The sequence below is a fragment of the Amblyomma americanum genome, chromosome 10 (assembly GCF_052857255.1).
Source record: "Amblyomma americanum isolate KBUSLIRL-KWMA chromosome 10, ASM5285725v1, whole genome shotgun sequence".
In the NCBI taxonomy this organism is placed as follows: Eukaryota; Metazoa; Arthropoda; class Arachnida; order Ixodida; family Ixodidae; genus Amblyomma; species Amblyomma americanum.
In genome coordinates this window covers 27,184,526-27,204,319 of record NC_135506.1, presented here as the reverse complement: position 1 = coordinate 27,204,319, position 19,794 = coordinate 27,184,526, and the positions used below count along the sequence as shown (strand labels likewise).

The 19,794-nt window shown below is 44.6% G+C and overlaps 1 protein-coding gene across 1 annotated transcript; it reads left to right on the top strand.

Moving 5' to 3' along the window:
- Positions 1-728: 728 nt before the first annotated feature.
- Positions 729-19,617, top strand: LOC144108901 (uncharacterized). Its single transcript, XM_077642135.1, has 3 exons — positions 729-971; positions 9,060-9,244; positions 19,504-19,617. Exons 1-3 carry the CDS (start codon positions 848-850, stop codon positions 19,537-19,539), a joined length of 345 nt encoding a protein of 114 aa, XP_077498261.1. The 5' UTR covers positions 729-847; the 3' UTR covers positions 19,540-19,617.
- The last annotated feature ends 177 nt before the right edge of the window (positions 19,618-19,794 follow it).

The window sequence follows — 19,794 nt, the reverse complement described above, 5'->3', positions numbered from 1 at the left end:
CAGTTCCTCAAAAACCCAGTGTGCTTCTTAAAATGCTTAAAGGTTTGTTGACGGTAGCTCTTAGAAGAAATTTCAGGCCCTTCTACCTGATGTCCGTCAGCAAATCTAGGACTTTCTGTTCAGCGCCTGTACAAATTATTCGCGGAGGAGTGTAACTACTCGAGCAACCATTCTTAGGCAGGCTTTCGTAGTGATCAGCAAACGGCAGCCGGGAAAAGCGTCCCTCTTGAGCCAATAAACATTTTTACAAAATTTTAAAAAGGCGCAATTCGCTTTAAACGATAACGCACATTAATTACTCTAAATATCGAAAGGCTTGAGCATAAAATACTTCTAGTCATAATTTGAGGCGGCGCTCGCCGAATGGTCCAGGAAGCGGGACTGGAATTTTTGGAGGAATGACGTGAATACTGGAACCTGGTACCGTGTATAATAAAACCCGCTTATAACGAATACTGCAGCTTTTCCTGCACTGTGCATAGGGAAAACAGGCCCTTAAAAACACAACTATGCGGCGCTGCTGCAGCCGCTGCCATTCCCGGTCCGCCCAATAGGCTTCCTTATTCTGCTGGCCCATTGAGTTCCACCTCAAATGCCATCCTGTATGCCCCTCGTTACCGTAGCACGCGTGCTAACATCTGGGGGGGGGGGGGGGGGGCGGGGGGGGGGGGCGTGGAAAAGAGCACGAAGTGCAATCCGTGCCGAGTCACCGGAAGTCAATCGGCCAATTCCCTGCGTGCCTGACGTAAGGCGCCTGCCTCCCATCCGGCCATCTGGTACACCGGGAAGCGCTCGGCTCGTCAGACAGCGGGATCCCGGCGGCGTTAGCTTCGCTCCGGCGTCGACAATGCGGGCTTCAACGACGGGCCTCTGCTTTTTGGGTGCCTCTGTTGCCTTCGCTTGCAACGCGTTATTATCGTTGCTGCTGCTGCAATCAACGCTTCCCGGATCCCTGGCCCAGTCTTCGTTCGGTGAGTAGGCCTCCCTTCGTTCTATTCATCGTTTTTTTTTCGCTACGTCTTTTCTCAGCTTCCAAACAGTCTGCTCTAGTTAACATTACTGCGCCGTCAGGCTTCCGTCAGCGCCCGGCGGAAATGTTCAAGCCATCGCGAAAGCAAAACAGTCGCATTCCTGAAAGAAATGAACAAAAAAGAGCATTACATAAATTTTTTAAATGTTGGTTCCACAGTACGCACTCTTTGCTATACAAACTGAAGCTGAGTGCTATCAGGGGCTGTTTCAGAACGCTATATACGGACCGTAATTACACAACTTGCGATAAGCACCCCTGTTAAATATCCCGTCGAAGCTTCGTCATTTTTGTGCGCTCTTTGTAAGAACGAAAACTCCACAGTCCTCCCGGATATATATATATATATATATATATATATATATATATATATATATATATATATATATATATATATATATATATATATATATATATATATATATATATATATATATATATATATAAAATCACCAAAAATTGAAGAAACATAACAGGATTTAATTCACGACTGGTCCTCAAGCCGAAACGTCGTGAATTAAATCCTGTTATGTTTCTTCAATTTTTGGTGATTTTATATTATATTGACCAAATCAGCTGCCAGAAATCACTTTTGATATATATATATATATATATATATATATATATATATATATATATATATATATATATATATATATATATATATATATATATATATACATACATACATACATACATACATTCATTCAGAGTTCTTTTCTTTTTCGAAATGTTCCAAATCCACCTATGAATACACGGGAGAAAATGCGGAAGTTGTTAGCTGCACAAACCGTAGCGTTATCTCAGCTGTTATATCCTACACTTTTAGTTTTTAGTTTTGTTTCTTTGGTTGCAGGATGGCGTAGAGGTAGCGCCTCCGACTAGCTTGCAAGAAAACCGGGGATCGAATCCCGTTCCTGCGCGATGCTGCACCGGATTGAAAAAATAAACTCTGAGTGTTGATGGAACTGCATAGCCAGGCCTGATCTCGGTGACCAAAACCGGGAATGCACACCCCCACCACAACAGAATTTGGTCACCCTGGTATAGTACTCGGCTACGACCTCCAATATGAACAAATGAAACATTTTACGCGGGAGAGCAACTCTACACAATGATCTAATAAAACGAAATTGTGCAAATAAGTCAATATCATCAGCATTTAAACATTGAACTTGCCTTTTTTTAATGCGAAACACCTGACATGGTCCAATTTTGTTCAGGAAACTATATCTATCAACGTTTACAAACTACGCTTGTTAAAATAATGCTAAATGACAAGTATTTGACTTTGAACGATATTTATTCGCCTGTTTTTCTTAATATTCGTTGGTAGTGAGCGCTTGTCTCCTGTTTATGCTCCTTCGTTCTGTGCCGTTCACTTCCGAAAGGATAATTATATTGTGAATACAAAAAAATATAAATTGAAGTAACCGCAATTAACAAGCAAATGCAAACAACATGCTCCGGTCGGAACCACTGGTGTGACCGCCTTCCTTTCTAATATTCGCGCTTCAGAAGCGTAAAAGTAAACTAGCTAGAATGTACAGGATCTACGATATATTTTACTTCGCTGTAGCATTCTAAATTCCTGAGCAGTACCGAAATGGTAGAAAATGTAACATGGAAAGCCAGATTAGTTGGTGGCTCGTACTTGAATGCATAATGCAGCCGCGCGAGCGACAAGGAACAAAAATGGAAACAGGCAGGACGAAGTGCTACTTAGACGGGTACAGGACCCAAAACGGCAAGACAACGATTAGTATTGACGTTTCCTGTTTTCTTCTGGTAATTAGCACCTAATGATGTGCTGAGAAAGACATTCTCAACTCTAGCCCAACTGGATTATTTGACTTTCACTATAGCATAGCAGAGCCGCATCCTTGCTTCATCAGCGACAAGGCCAGTGACCCTGTGCTCGACGAAAACGTAGGTTTTGACAGGACAGAGAAAAGCAAGGACAGGACGGGTGCTACTACGTGCAACACGCGTCCTGTTCTCCCTTTTCTCTGTCCTGTCAAAATGCTGCGTTTTTGCTGAGCACAATGTCGGACCAACTGGCCCCTCAGTGAATTCCGTTAAATAATGACCTCATCCTCATTGCCGTCTTCTGGATTCAAATCTTCAGCCCATCTCTTCATATCCTTCGCTGTCTATGAGAAAGTAGCTCTGAGTAAACAATAATGAAACCGCGGCTTGAAACAGACCGATCTATGAGGTTCAAGCTGACAAAGAAAGCTCGATCACGAGTCGATTTGGTTCATTTTGATTCATACGCTAGAAGGATGTGGCTCATTTTTGGATTGACAACGGATTTGCTGGTTTCTATACTCCGTTTCATACATAGCAGGCAATGCTGCGGAGGCTGCGAAAGTAGCGCGTCGGCTAAAACATATCCCTCCGCCACGTATCACTCCTTCGTCTCTAGGCCTCGGTGAGAGTTTGGACGAAAACAAAGAGCGGTATAAAACGAAATGCTAACACTGAAAACTACTGTCGAAGCTGTGACGCGCTCAGTGCTCGGACCCTCTGGTTGGAATCATTACTGAGTGTGAACTACTTTTTAGGCTCGGATGGAGTAAGTGGCATTGGCCCTGCCATCCGCGTATCAGACCGCCATACTCAATCTTAATTCTCGAAGTCTCGATGAATTCGAGGACAAAAATGTGGCAAGAGCTAAAACGAAGTCGGAGATTGCCATTCACGGCACTTAAGATCGTTCGCAATGAAATATGCTTGCGTTCACTCCGGATGTTGAGCGAACTACTTTTTGGGCGCGGGTTTAGCCTGCGCGAACAGACGCGCTTGCTCTGGGAGCGTTGGCCGCTATATATGAAGCGGAGTTAAGGGGGTAGTGGTACTGGACACCTGTCGTTCTCCCAGGTTTTACAAAAGAAGGATCTGTGGATGAGCTTTCTATTCGAACAAAATCTGACTTAGTTTTGGTTTCTGGATATGGCTGACTTATGCATATGTCGTAAGTTGAAACCGAAACTAATTCGAGAAGCGTGAGGCTATGATGTTGAGCTAGAGAGCTCAACAGGTCGACCAAAAGGCTTTCGCCTCGATGCACGTAAGGTGACTTAAGCGTCCCCCCCCCCCCCAAATTTCTGTTTTGAGCGTCCCGTATTTCTTATTTATTACTCATCAGCAGACTAGACGGAAATCAACGTTGTGATTTTCACGTCATATAAGCCCAGTAACGCGGTAGGTGTGATTCCGTAATTGCCCATTCTGTCGCCTGGCTCTACCCCTTCTGCCCTACCCTACTTCTTAGCCGTCCGTACGTTCTAAAAAAAAACGTATTTGCCTCTTAAGCTCCTTCTTACTGAACATTTCATAAATCTTCAGTTTCCAAGATTGTGAAGTTAATTTTCAGAAAGTCGTTGTTGCCCTTAATAAAAAAAATAGCGCACAAACGAGCAACTTGTACCTAGGTTTAGGCAGCACCTTCCGTCCTCAATCTCTTTTTTCACAAATATCAGAGGTATTGCTTTAAGCGTAATAGGTGGGCGGTCAGAATTATTCCTTGCATTATTAACAAGTATCGATGAGTAGTGCTCTGAGAACCAAGAATAAACAACGAAGACCAGCGATTCGCACATTTGCCAACAACTAAATTCAGACATAAAGAACAAGCATGGCAGACATTATAAAACATCCAGCATGGATTCACCAGTACACAATAAGCAAAGTGGTTGTCAAGCATTTCCCGTGAAAATTTGGGTGAGAAAAGAAAACACAACATAGGAAACAACTTTACACTACATTCGTTATCAGAAGCGCACACAACATTCGAGCTATGTACACGTTGCCTGCATTATGTGTTTCATTCGATTCTAGGATAAATTAAATCAGCTTCAAGAGCGTTTACTTCCGAAAGACGGAAAGTTTGCTTAGTTATTTCTCACTTGGCATAATTACAACACGTTGTAGTGAGGGCTCTATTGCCCTGCGCTTTCTTCGTTATTCGTGATTTTTGCTACAACCTTGTCAAGTCAAGAACACGTTCCACAAAACCTTTTTAAGACATCATAAAGATCCTGAGAACAGTATATGCAGCGTATATGGTCTTTAACAAAACATCTTGTCTCATTCCGCTCTGAATCTTCCTTAGCCTCTTTTCTGTGTCAACTCTTTAGCGTACTTCACCAAAGAACAGTTTGCGCTGGTGCCTACGCTAGCTATATTGATTGCAAGGCACCAGATCAAACATTCAATGAGCTCAACTACTCTGGGCAGAGGAAGTGACACACTTCTTTATCTTCTTTCGGTGAGCAGTACTTAGTTGCTCTTACGCTTTCTTTCCTTTTATACATCTATTTTTTTCTGAACAAAAGAACTAGCCTATCCGGAATGACGACACCCCTGAACCAGTTAACGTCCCTATCAAACAAAGACAAAAATAGACAGGAAATAATTGCGGCCAGTGCGCGTGCTCATTTTCTCAGCCGCTCCAGAGTACATATATCAACTTTTTTGTTCTTGTAACCTATATTCTTGTCCGTACTGTTCTCGAAGGTCAAGCGAGCCGTTAAATTGAGGTCTGTTTTAAGGCAAATATATTCGGTGCCTATGTATGCAATAGTTCCTTCCTGCAAGCATCGCTGAATCGCTCAAAGGCTACACACTTACGGGAGGCCTAGCCAAGTTAATGTATACTACCAACGTACGCCTGTTAATTAGGGACGAGGCGGAAGTTTGCAAGTTCAGCCTGAAAATTTATTCTGCTAATAAAGAACCCGTTTTTTTCGCTGGAACAAACTTGCAATAGTGTTAATGTAACACTGGGACCACTGAAAAAAAAACAAATCGATGATTTACACTTCCCCTCTTTCTAGTAACCATAATGTTCTACTTAGTTTTTTTCTTTTATCAGATTCTTTTCAGCTTCCTTACACATAGCGATGAGGGATCTTAAATCATACAACCATCACTAAACAGCACGCGGCTCCAAGCGAACAAGTTTTTAATCTGATAATACTTATTCTGTTATTAAGAAACAGCAGTTCGTAAGGAAAGTAAATGTTGCGACACTGCTTAAGCTAAGCTTTGGTAAGTAGTGTCGAGGCTAAGGCTTCGATGGCACAGAAGTGCACTGCATCCTCTACAACGCTCTGAAGACTGCTTTGGTCAGTCGGAAGACAGCGCCCTACGACAAGCTCAAGTTCAGGATTCGAAGTTGCTGCACCATAGAAGAAAGACAAAATCTGCATATGTCTTCACGGCGTAAACATCCCAAAGCGACTTAGGCTATGAGAGACGCCGTAGTCGGGTGCTTCGGATAATTTCATCCACCTCGGGTCCTTCAACGTGCACGGACATACATATTAGGCGGGGCTCTAGCAGTTTGACTCCATCGAAATGCGACCACCAGGGCAGAGATGCAACCTGCGCCACTCGGGTCAGCAGCCAAGCACCATAGCCACTGAGTCACCACGGCTGCTAGAATTTGCATTTTAAAGGGAAGAATCCAGTGTCTTTGTGCTCGCCGCGATAGCGTAATGCGTTGATTTCCATATAGATGGAAGACTATTCTCTACTTTACATTCATAGATACCAGGGAGTCCTCACAACACTCCTGGCGCAGTGGTGCAGCGGTTAAGCGATGCGCTACTGCCCTGCAATGACAAGTTCTCCCAGCGGTAATACTTCTGCGGCTTAGGTTATTCTTCCCGAGCGACCAATCACTGTCTACTGCCGCGGTTGGCAGTTTTCTGACTACCCGGTGGGCTGGTTGTGATTACGTCATAATGTCACGTGACCTAGCCGACCCACCTGCCTCCTAGGTTGCTCTCTGGGGACCACCTGCCAAGGCCACGCCCATGATTTCTCGCTCACAACGCCGACACCGGATTTTCTGGGCAACAGGGCCTTTAACGCTATCGCGTTAGTGTATGTGCAATGTCTAATAGCCTAAAACAGAACGAAACTTTATCTATGGTTTATATTGTCGAGCTCTGATCCTATTAGTAATTGCCTGTATATATTTCTTTTTAACAACGGACAGTAAGAATACCAATATGTAATTGTGCGGCATCGCCCTTTTGCGGCGGATTTCTGCAGCCTTTCAGCATTTTTTCACGATTGTAGTATGCTTGAGATGACGATGCATATTGTATACAGAGTTACAAGTTTTCTAGCTAGCACTATATAAACGCCTTTCTTTCAGAAAAATCTAATATTACACTTGATTTTATCTCCCATTTCTGCTGCCTTCATCGTTTGGAGAGAATTTCTTACTCGCTCTTTATCTTTATTTACAATTAGTACTTGTATTTCTCTTGTGGCAGAGCTTGTGATATTTGTACCATGACAATTTGATAACTGTAGCATTCCGTTTTAAATTTGCCGGTTGTTTTCCAAATTGTTGACCACCCTACTTTTATTCTCTTATTTATTGCTTCATTTCTTGTCCTAACACTCCGCGCGTATTATGCGATGTTTCGGATTAACACTGAGCTCTATTAACTAAAAACAGACTTAGCAAAAGGAAGGTGCCCAGAGTACCACACTAGATGAAAGCTCTCGCGGTAGAAAATGACGGCTTAACATGGAAACTCGCACGTAACAGCAGCAATGCGCAAGATAAAACAAAACAAAAACTAAACTCTGTGTTATTATTTTAAAATATTCTATCAATGTAAGGCTTAAATCCAAAGTCCGAAGTTGTCCCGAAGCTGTTAATAGCTGTTAACTTCTTTTTCTTTCAACAACAAACTTCACTCATGTCTCTGCATGCAAAAGCGGAGTTAATCCCGAGCGACATGCTTGATTCTCCACGTTCTCACATCCAACAATTCTGGACAAAGGCATTGTTGAACGGGACATAGTTTATGAAAGCAGTTTTTCATATATTTTAAGATTTCACTACAGCAATCATTATATCCGCAGATTTCCCGTCAGCAGCCTTGCATTTTTTTTTGCTATTAACCTTCTTGCTATCGTCCAATACGTTCCCATTGGTTTTCTATGGCAGCTTTAACTGCCCAATGCCCGCCATGGAAACACTATATATATAAAAAAAGATTTTACCGCATATCGGAGGAATGAACCATTCCCTTAAATATTTCTGTACCAGCACCTTATAGTTTTTCAATATTAAAAGTTTTTGTCCAAGAATGTTGCACATGTATACTGGTTCAGTGTCGATGTTCGTTTCATTGCTTGCATACATAATCCTATCCCAATGATACAGAATGTGTATGAAATGCTTGCTTATACAAGCATTATTCAAGTCAATGTGAAACAAATGTTTACAGAGTACTGGGACAATTATATCACCTCGTCTTGCCTAAAATTGAGCACGGCGGTAAATAATGAACGTTGGTTTTTGAGGAAAGGAAATGGCGCAGTAACTGTCTCACATATATCTTCGGTGGACACCCGAATCACGCCAAAAGGGAAGGGATAAAGGAGGAACTGAGAGAAGAAAGGAAGAGCTGCCGTAGTGGAGGGCTCCGGAATAATTTCGACCCCCTGGGGATCTTTAACGTGCCCTGATATCGCACAGCACACGGTAGCCTTAGAGTTTCGCCTTCATCGAAACGCTGCCACCGCGGTCGGGTCCGAACCCGGGTACTTTGGCTCTGCAGACGAGCGCCCTAACTACTGCCCAGTTTCAGGGCGCTGAACGCAGAGGTGTCGCCGTGAGTGCAATCATAACTAATAATAATAATAATCATTGGTTTTTGGGGGGCAGGAAATGGCGCAGTATCTGTCTCATATATCGTTGGACACCTGAACCACGCCGTAATGGAAAGGATAAAGGAGGGAGTGAAAGAAGAAAAGAAGAAAGATGTGCCGTAGTGGAGGGCTCCGGAATAATTTCGACCACCTGCGGATCTTTAACGTGCACTGCCTTTGCACAGCACACGGGCGCCTTAACGTTTTGCCTCCATAAAAACGCAGCCGCCACGGTCGGGATCGAACCCGGGAATTCCGGATCAGTAGCCGAGCGCCCTAACTACTGAGCCACCGCGGCGTGTGCAATCATAACTCGCAGGTTTCTTTTCCCACCGTTTGACAGACAAGGCGGAGATGGACTACGCCCAAGGGCACTGCAGAAAGATCGACCTCCCCCACATCTACCGGAAGCCAGGCGAACCGGTCTACTTCTCCATGGAGGGCTCCTACGACCACTACTACTACTGCAAGAAGCAGCGAGCCACTCGCGTTGACTGCGCGGCTGACTTGGTCGACCAGATATGCACGGTGCGTCAGATTTAATTTGGAGTGAAACATGTTTTTAAAGTTTCTGGTAACAGCGTGTTCATTTACTGATCGGAAACAAATCGTGAACAAAGTAGGGTCTAGGAACAACAACCGTAGACGCAAAAGTCGAGAACGGTGAGCATCTGTTCAAAATGCTGCAGGTGCTAAAAAAATGATTAGAAAAAGCGAATATATGGCTTGCAATTTCCGACAACAGATACAAAAGAAAGAATTTAGTTCAGATCCTCTAAGTGTCAACAGTGGAAAATACTGCACTACTGGAATAAAAGAGAACACGATGGGATAAAAACACAAATGCGCAATATAAAACACATCGGTAACACAATAATAATTTGTTTTACTAGGAAGGGCTGCGGGAATAAGATTTTTTTCAAAACCGAACACCAATAGATAGCAGCCGAATCTAATACGAATGTTCACACAGGTAAAGGATATTCGTACAAAACAATCATTCACCACAGACAAGTGCAAGAGGGTATAACTTGTCTTGTACGTACTTGCATAGACCACATGACATATGACCCGTTTGGATTACACGGTTAGACATGACGTACTCCCAGTAATAATTGGTTTTTTGGGGGGAAAGGAAATGGCGCAGTATCTGTCTCATATATCGTTGGACACCTGAACCGCGCCGTAAGGGAAGGGATAAGAGAGGGAGTGAAAGAAGAAAGGAAGAATTAGATGCCGTAGTGGAGGGCTCCGGAATAATTTCGACCACCTGGGGATCTTTAACGTGCACTGACATCGCACAGCACACGGGCGCCTTAGCGTTTTTCCTCCCAGTAGGCAGCATCTTAGTTCAAAACACCTCTGACTGCTGCGTTACGCTCATTTCTCACAAGATGGAAAAAACTCCACAAAAAGTCGCCCTTTCAGTTCCTGCTCTCATTGTCATACATCACTGCCTTAGGTGAAAATGCAATCGTGGACATGTCCTGCGTTTTTAGATTTTTAACGGAAGGTGGTGTTCTTAAAAAGATGTAAAACATGACCCAGTACTTTGCCTGATGCACCTCAACCACTTTCCTTTCCCATTCCTGGGAAAGGGGCTGAGGTTTTTTTATTTTGATTGGTTGGGGGCCTCCAGTCCTTGCCCAGCCAAATACGGCTGATGAGGGTACCCAGCCTCCTTTGAAACCTTTAATATTGGCCATTTGTGAATCTTGTTTTGCTCTCAATACTCGGCAGAAAGGTATACCCTTTTAGGCATTCTGCACCTATATATTTTTTATACGTTTGTAAAATTCTACAGAAAACAATTTTTTATACCTTGAGCTTGGCGCATAATAGCCTCAGTCGCTTATGCGCCATTAAACTCAACTTTACTCAACTCATTATCATCATCAGCAAATAAAGTCATATGCAGAACAAAGACATCTCTCGAGGACCTCAGTTTATCGCCGTCCTGCGCCAGTGCCGTCGGTCGCTTTAAAAGAAGTAACTCCAGACGAGACTCTTGTGCAAGAAGTGATTGCGTATCTCTATTCGTACGCAGTTTCCGACTCCACTTAGAACGCAACATATCTCCTCGACAGGCGTTGCACTATAATCGATTCTCTGCTTGCCGCGCAATGTTTTCTCCTGGTATCGCAGAGATTCTCTCCATTTCGCCAGCAGACGCTGCGCAGACAGGCAACAAAGTTTATTGTACCCCACACACGTGCGGGCTTTATGCACTGGCCCCAGCTTAAAACATAAAATTCCGCTGACGGAGGCGCCGCATTCGTCTAAGCAATGGACGTGTAAAATTCTCCTGACGGAGGCGCCGCATGCGACTAAGCACTGGATCACGTCTTCGTCGCTGGCGAGTAATATTCCATTCGCGTCTGTCGAAACTCAGTTCCACGTCAGCGAGAGCGGACACTGATCTGTGGCTTATACATATAACGAGCTGTATAGGCAGCGTCGCGACATTTTTCATCAAGGCTGAGTGCTGCAGCAGCTGACCGTGTAGATCTGCGCGCGCGAGGTGTCATAAAAGAATCTAGAGGCACCCTGTGACGTCACAGCTTCGTACAGTTTCTTGCCCAAGGGAGCATGTCAGCCTTGCGTAGCCCAAGCTTCAAAGTGTATACACACTGTGAAAGCGAAATGCCTTACAGGTGGACTCGGTCGTAACATCACTCCAGTGGGACAAACATCTTCGAGACATTCTGGTCCCGGGTGCACCCTGTGACGTCACAGCTTAGTAGAGTTTCTTGCCCAAGGGAGCATGTCAGCCTGGCGTAGCCCAAGCTCGAAAGTGTATACACACTGTGAAAGCGAAATGGCTTACACGTGGGCTTAGTCGTAACATCACTCCAGTGGAACAAACATCTTCGAGACATTCTGGTCCAAGAGGCACCTTGTGACGTCACAGCTTCATAAAGTTTCTTGCTCAGTTGAGCATGTCAGCCAGCCATAACCGAGCCTCGAAAGCTTATACACATCGGTTCCGGTAGCACGCCGGACGAACGTGTGAAAACTCACAAAGTCTGATCAACTTCTGGAGAGGAGATGCCGAGCAGCGGTTTCTTATCCTAAGTCACAATAAGGAGAAAGGAGTGGTTTCTGATTCGGATGTCCGCGGAATTCACAATCATCTCCCAGTGGATTGCAAGAAGAATGTTTGCTACAGCAGGCGTCCAAGAAGACGCTGGACATGAACATGAGCAGCGAATGGCCGTGACCTGCGAGGTCAGTCAGATTGAATTGTGCACTCAGTTGGAACTGGTCACAACGCCACTGGAACCATCCGGAAATCAGATGAGCCCAGTCGGATTCCACTTGATTACAAATGTATTTTTGCCCGTTCCAGCTGATAGTTTTAACTTTAACTGCCATGAGTCGGTGACGGCAGGTTCCAGGGAAGAAGGTTTCGGATACATACAGGGCAGGCCTGCGTAAAATTCTAGGTCGACTGGGGTACAACTGCGGTGCACTTAATAATGGTAAATCGTTAAATGGCTATGTCTCGAGTTTTGTGCTAGCAAAACATTCTCCACGCGATTACGTCGTTCTGTTGAGACAAATGTGCAAAAGTTTTGGTTTTCTTAGTGTGTAATGAGATCTTACTCTGGGAAAAATTTAGCTTGATTAATTAAAGGCGAAAATTACACTTAGACGTCACAAGATCCCCGTGTTAATGTCCTGTGTTTCGTGTCAGCAAAACTTTCTCCGCGCGATTACGTCGTTCTGTCAAAATAAATGTGCAGAATGTTGTTTGGTTTGGTTTGGTTTATGTGGGTTTAACGTCCCAAAGCGACTCAGGCTATGAGAGACGCCGTAGTGAAGGGCTCCGGAAATTTCGACCATGTGGGGTTCTTTAACGTGCACTGACGTCGCACAGCACACGGGCCTCTAGAATTCCGCCTCCATCGAAATTCTACCGCCGTTAGGCAGTGCGTGATGAGATCTTGCTGTGGGAAGCATTTGGTTGAAGAACTGTAATTAGTTAATTAATTACACTTCGACGACACAATAGCCACCGACGGCGACTTAGCACCCGGACGGGAAAAGTAAAATAAATAAAGTTCAACAACAATAAAGTTTAAAAAATGAAATGAAAAATAAGAATAAAGAAATTAATGAAAATAAAAATATTGAAAATAGAATATATATATATATATATATATATATATATATATATATCTTACTTGCGTCGCGGAAAACGCCCGCGCTCATGAAAGTTCCATGCTTTCACATTTCTCCACGTATGCAGAGTTAAGTGCCCTAAGAATGTTTGGGCACTGAGCAGCTAAAGGTAATTTCTGTGGCCACTTAAGCCTGAAAAAACAACATGGAATTTTCTACTACGAGAGACACTAGCCAGACCGATAGCAGTCCTCGTTTTGGTATGACGGCACGGTCTTACCGCTCAGAAACACGCTGCAGGTGGCACTTGCTCCTTGAGATATCTTCAGCACGACGGCGTTGGGACTGCGCGTCGCATCCTGTTCAAAACTTCTTCCTCCGTCTAACATTCTGGGTGCAGAGGCGTTGCAGTCGACATGATACCTCCACCGCCAGCTTCTTTTCTGGCGAACTTGGGTCCTAAAAAGAAAGTAATTATCTCTGTAAAAGAAATAACCACAAGGAAGGATGGAAATGACGTTGACGGCAAAGCAAGTAGCGGTAATAGCACGTGACCATGGTAGTTTTCGGTCGAGATCAGAATGACCTTGCTCTATTTAATCATAACCATGATAAAGTTCCCTCAATCACGTACGACATTCTTTTATAGCGAATGATTTTTTTTTTAGAATAAATGTTCGGCGGTGCGGAATCTCCAGCGCCTCCAAAACTCGGTTCCAGACTGCACTCTGCCAACCAGACATCTTCGCCCGGATTCGTGCCCCTGATTCGCGAAGCGCCAGCTGTCCATTTTCAACGTGGTACCCAGTGTTTACATCGTTTGTTGCATCTTTCATGCATTTTCTACTCCTTCAGCTATTGGGACTGCCTGAACACAAGCCGTCCATAGCGTTCAGGCAGGGCCGCTGGACCAAGGTGCCACTCTGATCGGAAGCCATGAGTGTCTAGCTTTGTTTTTGTTGTTTTCAGTTCCCATTCTTTTTGAGCTCTGAGCCACTCAGCGCGTACTGTCCGAAATTCTAAGCTTGCTCTCTATCACCTGCCGGGAAGTGCGTTTCAAGATCCTTCCTTTATTTTCCTCGCTTCTACTCCGACATGGAAATTGCCTTTTTCCTTTCCATTTGTCTTCCTGTCCCCTCGTGCTGTTTCTAAGGTGCATTTCCCTCTGCGCAATCTTTTTCCCCGGCAGAAAATGTCATCTCCTGGGCCCGTTTTGGTCCCGAACTCTTGCATCTTTTGTCGTGCTTTTATTTTTTGCTTTTGGTTGGAGCCACAAGATGTCCTCTGAACCTGCGCTCTGCAGGGATGTAGCGACCGCCCCGCGGCCCGCTTCTACCGAAAAGAGTCCTTCGAGCCTAGCCGCGCGTGCTCAGAGTGCCGATGATGCGCCTTTTCCGCGCTGATTTGTACAGCGTCGTTGGCTCACGGCTCAAAATCTCCGCCGCTCGCTCGCAGACTCGGAGCTCAGACGTGTGAGGCCATTACATACTTCGTCGTTGATGACATCCCAGTTGCCAAGGGCGAGAGACAGCCTTCCATATTTTCACTGCCTTTTTGCTTGGTGCACCCGAACAACTCACTCTTGTCGCGAGCACCGCGAGAGAACGTGAGTACTGAGGACCAAGAAGGAGAGTGTTATGAAAGAAACGAAGGGGGAAAAAACAATGAGGAGCTTAAGTCACCTTGAGAGGGGAATGTGACAGGATTAGATTTCACATCTGTCTCCGCTTCTTCGGTAACATCTGTGTTATGGTGTATATTAGCGTCAGTTTCTTTGCATTTGTCAGTCCAACAAGCGCCGGGTTGCTCACAATCCGCTGGGCAGCCTGTGATGACGTCACATGATCACGTGTTCACGACCATTCATTAATTGAATTGCAAACCTGCCGCAGTGGGAAGCTCGCTCACAATCCGGTGACCTGATTGCCACCTGCCCAGAATGGCAGGCTGTGATGACGTCATAACAGATGTGGCTTGCCTTGACGAATCCGGGTAGCCTATCAGGGCTACTTGTGATGACGTCACAAGGTCACCTGACGTCTGTCGACCAATCAGCGAATTTGCGGCGAAAGAGCAAGCGTGGAGAGAACATATTCTTTCTAAACTGGAGTAGCAGCTATGATTACTGCCTTCTGTGCGGTAGTCGAATGTGTACGCCGTGGTCACGGCGTGTGAATGCGGACCTTTGCAATGCATAGAACGCGTGTAAGCCGGCTTGGGATAAATCGTTGTCAAAGTCGGACACCTCAGCTTGCCATCCAACGCAACATAACCACATATCTGTGTGCCCCATGTTGGCTCATAAGACGCCAATATCTCTGCGGAAACAATGTTGTGCACAAGGTGTCGCTATCAGTCCCCCAACTCATGACAACCTTCAGTGAAAAGGGCTCTGTGCAAGGCCCTTGCTCTTCCCTTTGTACGTGGCCACCCGCAGTGTTCCATAGTCAAGCTGCACACTAATGGTAGCCCTGTGTGTATATCTATAAGTGACTCAATTATTTCTGAATTCACGCATGATCGGCAGCTATTCGTCGCAGTACTCTTTTGATCGGTCACCGTCATTCTTGCTCATGCCTCACGGGAATTGCATCTTCGCTTGGTCACTTTTATTTTTCTTCTCCGCGTCAAGCTGCAACTGCAATAGTGGTCAACAAACAATACATACTCCCTATATTATAAAAGTGTTCCTACTATAAAGAGCCGCGTTTAGTTCACAATACAGCAAAGCACTCTCTCAATGGTTTCTTATTACTGTTGTGCTGTGGCAGGCGCCGTCACAGTATCCCATCAAACTTCGTTGTCACATCTTTTAAACACACTCTCTGACTTCTTCACCAATTTGTTTTTTTTATTTTTTTTCTTTCTAGCGGTCTCAACCGGTTACGTGTTCTCAACGTCACATTTCTGCCTAAGAGCAGTTCATAATAGTGAGTTTACAGTTCCAACATCAAGCAGCGGTCCCTCTCTAGTCCAAAAATTCATAGATAAGTACAAAAATGCATGCAGACCTAAGTAATTAAAAACAATACATACAAACAAAGAGATGTAAACATTTCATTCGAATAAGAAAAGCCTAAGACAACGCACGAAGAATATATACATCACTGCATTACTTCCCGTTAGGAAGCAGCCGATAGTCTATACGCTTTCATTAGAACCAGGATCCACACCACACGAACCTATCGGCACTTACATGCATGAGCCTATCGGCACTTACATGCATGAGCCTATCGGCACTTACATGCATGAGCCTGTCGGCACTTACATGTCCTCGAGTTGCCTAGTTACTGATCGACAAGGGACACGTTTGAAACCAGAAGGAGTGCCTGGACTCATTACTGTTTAACAAGGCGATACTGTCTATGCATGTGCAGTTTATGGACCCCAGTGAGTGTCTACAATCGCATTAATTTCTAGCCAGTTTACGTTTAGTTGCACTTCCGGCTGCTTGGTATAGTCTGCATCTTCCGAGAAAATCCCATGGCCTCACTCCTTCCAACAAAAGAAGCGCTCAGACGGGAAGAGCAGGGAAAGACACAACCCCCATTGTCCTTCGAGACTAGCGTATATCAGTAAGAAGAAGACAGACGGGTCTGCACCGTTCTTAATATCTGTCCAGGAGGCTCAACAATGCACCAGTGTTTTCATGTTTTCATGCGACCACAGCTTCCCGTGCAGTATTCGCTCCTAAGTTTATTCAAATACGTGGTGCGCTCTAACAAAGCCCGTCTGGGCTCAGGAATTCTCGATCCAGTGCTGCAGCCTCAAACAAGAAAGATGAAGGAACATGCTTTGCTGCAAGTGAGCCTACCCGTCTCAGCAATATTTCATGTCCCAATATCTCAGACAGGATAACAGCCCAATATTGTTTCTTTCAAGTTTATTGTGTGGGAAAAAGTGCGAACTAACAAAAAATTCACTCCGAACAATTGTGATATGCACGAGCTCCCTGAAACATTACTGGCAACAATAACCATGTTCTGCTTTGGATTATGGGAAGGAAGTAAACATGAAAGCGGTAGCACATGCAGGGCTAAGTGTTGTTCAAGAAGGGAATCGTGGCATGTGTGGGCTTGTTCAATGGCGGGGATATTTTAAGTAACACGTCTAACTTGTTGGGCCCGAAAAAAATACTTAAGAAGACACAAAGATAGTGTTTTGGGAAGTGTCCCCTTTCTTGCCTCAAGGGCTTTACAGGCCTTACAACGTCTCCGCGATACTAAGTCTTATGTTTTATATTAAAAAAAGAGGGACACAACTGGAAGCCTTTCGCAACAACAGGCAGCGATATCTTTGAAGCTGGCAACCTCCTCATTCAGAAAAACCTCCTTACATGGATATTTCAATATGGCGATCGATCGCAAAGATAAAGTTCAAAGCTTTTCGTCGCTCAAAAACAAAAATTTTGTCTTCAGCGCGGGTCACCATATGACCTAACGAGTGTAATGAAGGCGTGCGAAAATAGGACGATGTGTCTCTCTTTATAACAGTACAGTTTCTCGATATTACCTATGGAGGAAAATCTGGCGCCACCGTCTATGGGAGTTTCTTAAAGAGCACTTCATCCAGCCCGGCAGTGCCACAAGGACGAGGTTTCGTATTCCGCTCGGCTAGAGTTTGGCTAAACACGAGGATTCTGCCTCTGAACCGGCAGCCACGCCTCTGTGCCCTCTTTCGCAAACAGATAAAAATTATTTTAACCGTTTCTTTTTCACTTTATTACACTGAAACCTAGCGTTGGACTGCTATCTAAACTTACGCAGTATTTCTTTAAGGTTTGCCGCGAGAAGATTCGTATTGTCATTTCTGAATCACGTTTTACGGCCAAAATTAGCCAAGCCAAGTAAGAAACCTCATCTTCCCGGCATTTCTTTGCCTTTCCATGGGGGATAAAGGGCAGCGTTGTCTGCTTTCCTTCTAAGTAATAGCAAAAAACTCTATGCTTTGAACAAGCGCCGCACAGTTCAGACAGCGCATGCGCACATTCCTCCAGGAACAGTTGTAGAATTAGTCACGCCACATGCTACGCGCTAAGATGAGCTGCTTTTGCCCGTGTACATTCAAATGTCCCCGTCTGAAACATAATCTATTTTGCCTGCGCTTATGAAAAGGTATGGCGAAAAAAAAATGATTCAGCCTCCTTGCTGTCAGCCTGATGATCGGCCAGATATATGTATGCAGCGCTATACTCAGTTCGCCAGCCAGCGCAGTAATGACAAAAAAAAAATAGTCTCCCACACTCCGTGCTTCATAAAGGATGTGGTGACTGAATGTATTTGCATATATGAACCATTCATCACCTGGACGGGCCTTTAGTGCAGTAGATGAGCATATAGCAGCCCAAATATATTTAGAAATAAGGCTGTTACTATGGGGGTTCTTTTTTTTTGCTGTGCCTGTATTCGCTACATTCAGCTCTTTTATTTGTAGCGCTACTCTAGTATATACTCTGCTGTACTATTATTCACGTCCCTATTTCGCTGTACAACACGTTAAGGGCAGTGCGTTGTTAACTGGAGATGATATAGCGCATGCCAGTAGTGGCGAAGCAAGCAGAAGCCACAACAGAAGAAACAGTCGCGCACGATGTCTAACTGCACAAAACTCTCCCCATTCAGTTTAACGACTCCCTTGGTAATCAGCTTGTTAGGAGCTGACAAATGTATCCGAGTTTCTATGCAGTCAAGAAACTTCGGCCTGTAAACCTGTATTTCCTGATGATGCCTGACAACCCGCGCGCTTCCTGTTACTTGCCATTAAACAAGTTCGACAAGGTTAATCAAGTTCCACAAATTAATGTGCGTTAGGCTAGGCTGGCGGATTAGCGTGCTTCGTTTTATAACAAATTGCTGGCGCTCGCCCTTCTCAGCTCGGTGAGGTCTTGTCTAGGCTTTTCGGTTTGGTTGCAGCTCTGTTATGACGTGTTCTCTGATGATGGCAAGGGAAGGGTCGGAAACTACATCGAAGGTTGACTGCATTCTTTCATAACTTAGCCTACTGGCGAGCACTCGGATGACTAGGCCACGAACAAACCATTAGTACTCAGCATTATATAAGCCTTTATAAAGGCCCTTCCAAAACCTTTTTCATACTAGGTAAGGATAAGCAGTGACGGTTACGCCACACGACTGAAAACTTTTAGCAATATTTGGAGTTCTTGTTGAAACGGCTATTAATTCCATTGAGCTTGTCAAAGTGCATCAGTATGCCTTGAGACTTTCGTTTTGCTGGCCTCAGCGAAGCAGTGAGTTTTATTGAAGCGAAAAGCTTTACTACGCTAGGTGAAGCAGTCGTCGCGTAGGCCGGAGAATGACCTTGAACGACCTTCAGCCCAACCACGTTAGCCGTGTAGGACCATATGTGATACAGTTATGGTGCCGAACGCTTGACCCATGACCTTTAGTTGACCTTTGACCTCAATCCATCAATCCATTCAATCAATCAACAAATGTTTACTTCCTCTTAAAAAGAGAAGCTGCTTAGCCTGTTCCATTTAAAAGGAGAGCTGACGCTCAGGACTGTGGCTAATCAATATGCAGACGCGCTTTGGTGCCATTCTGGGCTGATGAAAGTGTAGGCCAGACTTCTAGAATCTTGACCAGAAAATACGTCCAAGCCCAAGGAGAACTGAAATGTATGTGATTATGTTTTTTTCGCAGATGCTCGCAAAGAAGAAGATCGAGGAATCCTTCTGAAATGGCATTTTACCCAGTGCACCTGGTACTTGGTATACAAGCTTGTGCGCAAAAATAAACACTGTTGTGGATGGAATACATAGCCGCAAATGTATTAGCATCACAATGCACGGGTAATGTGTTTCTCTATATCTTCTGTGTACTTGTTCTTGCCTCAATGCACTCACCTTGAGACAGTAAGTCCCTTTAGCGTATCTCGGGAGCACCTATAGAATTCCTCGGACGTCTACCATGGTAGTATAAAGTCGCTTACTT

Excerpts from the sequence above, each read along its gene's own strand:
- LOC144108901 (XM_077642135.1), top strand. The coding sequence starts at position 848 with ATGCGGGCTTCAACGACGGGCCTCTGCTTTTTGGGTGCCTCTGTTGCC. Across the intron at positions 972-9,059 it reads CCTGGCCCAGTCTTCGTTCG|ACAAGGCGGAGATGGACTAC; the intron begins GTGAGTAGGCCT and ends ACCGTTTGACAG. Across the intron at positions 9,245-19,503 it reads TGGTCGACCAGATATGCACG|ATGCTCGCAAAGAAGAAGAT; the intron begins GTGCGTCAGATT and ends TTTTTTTCGCAG.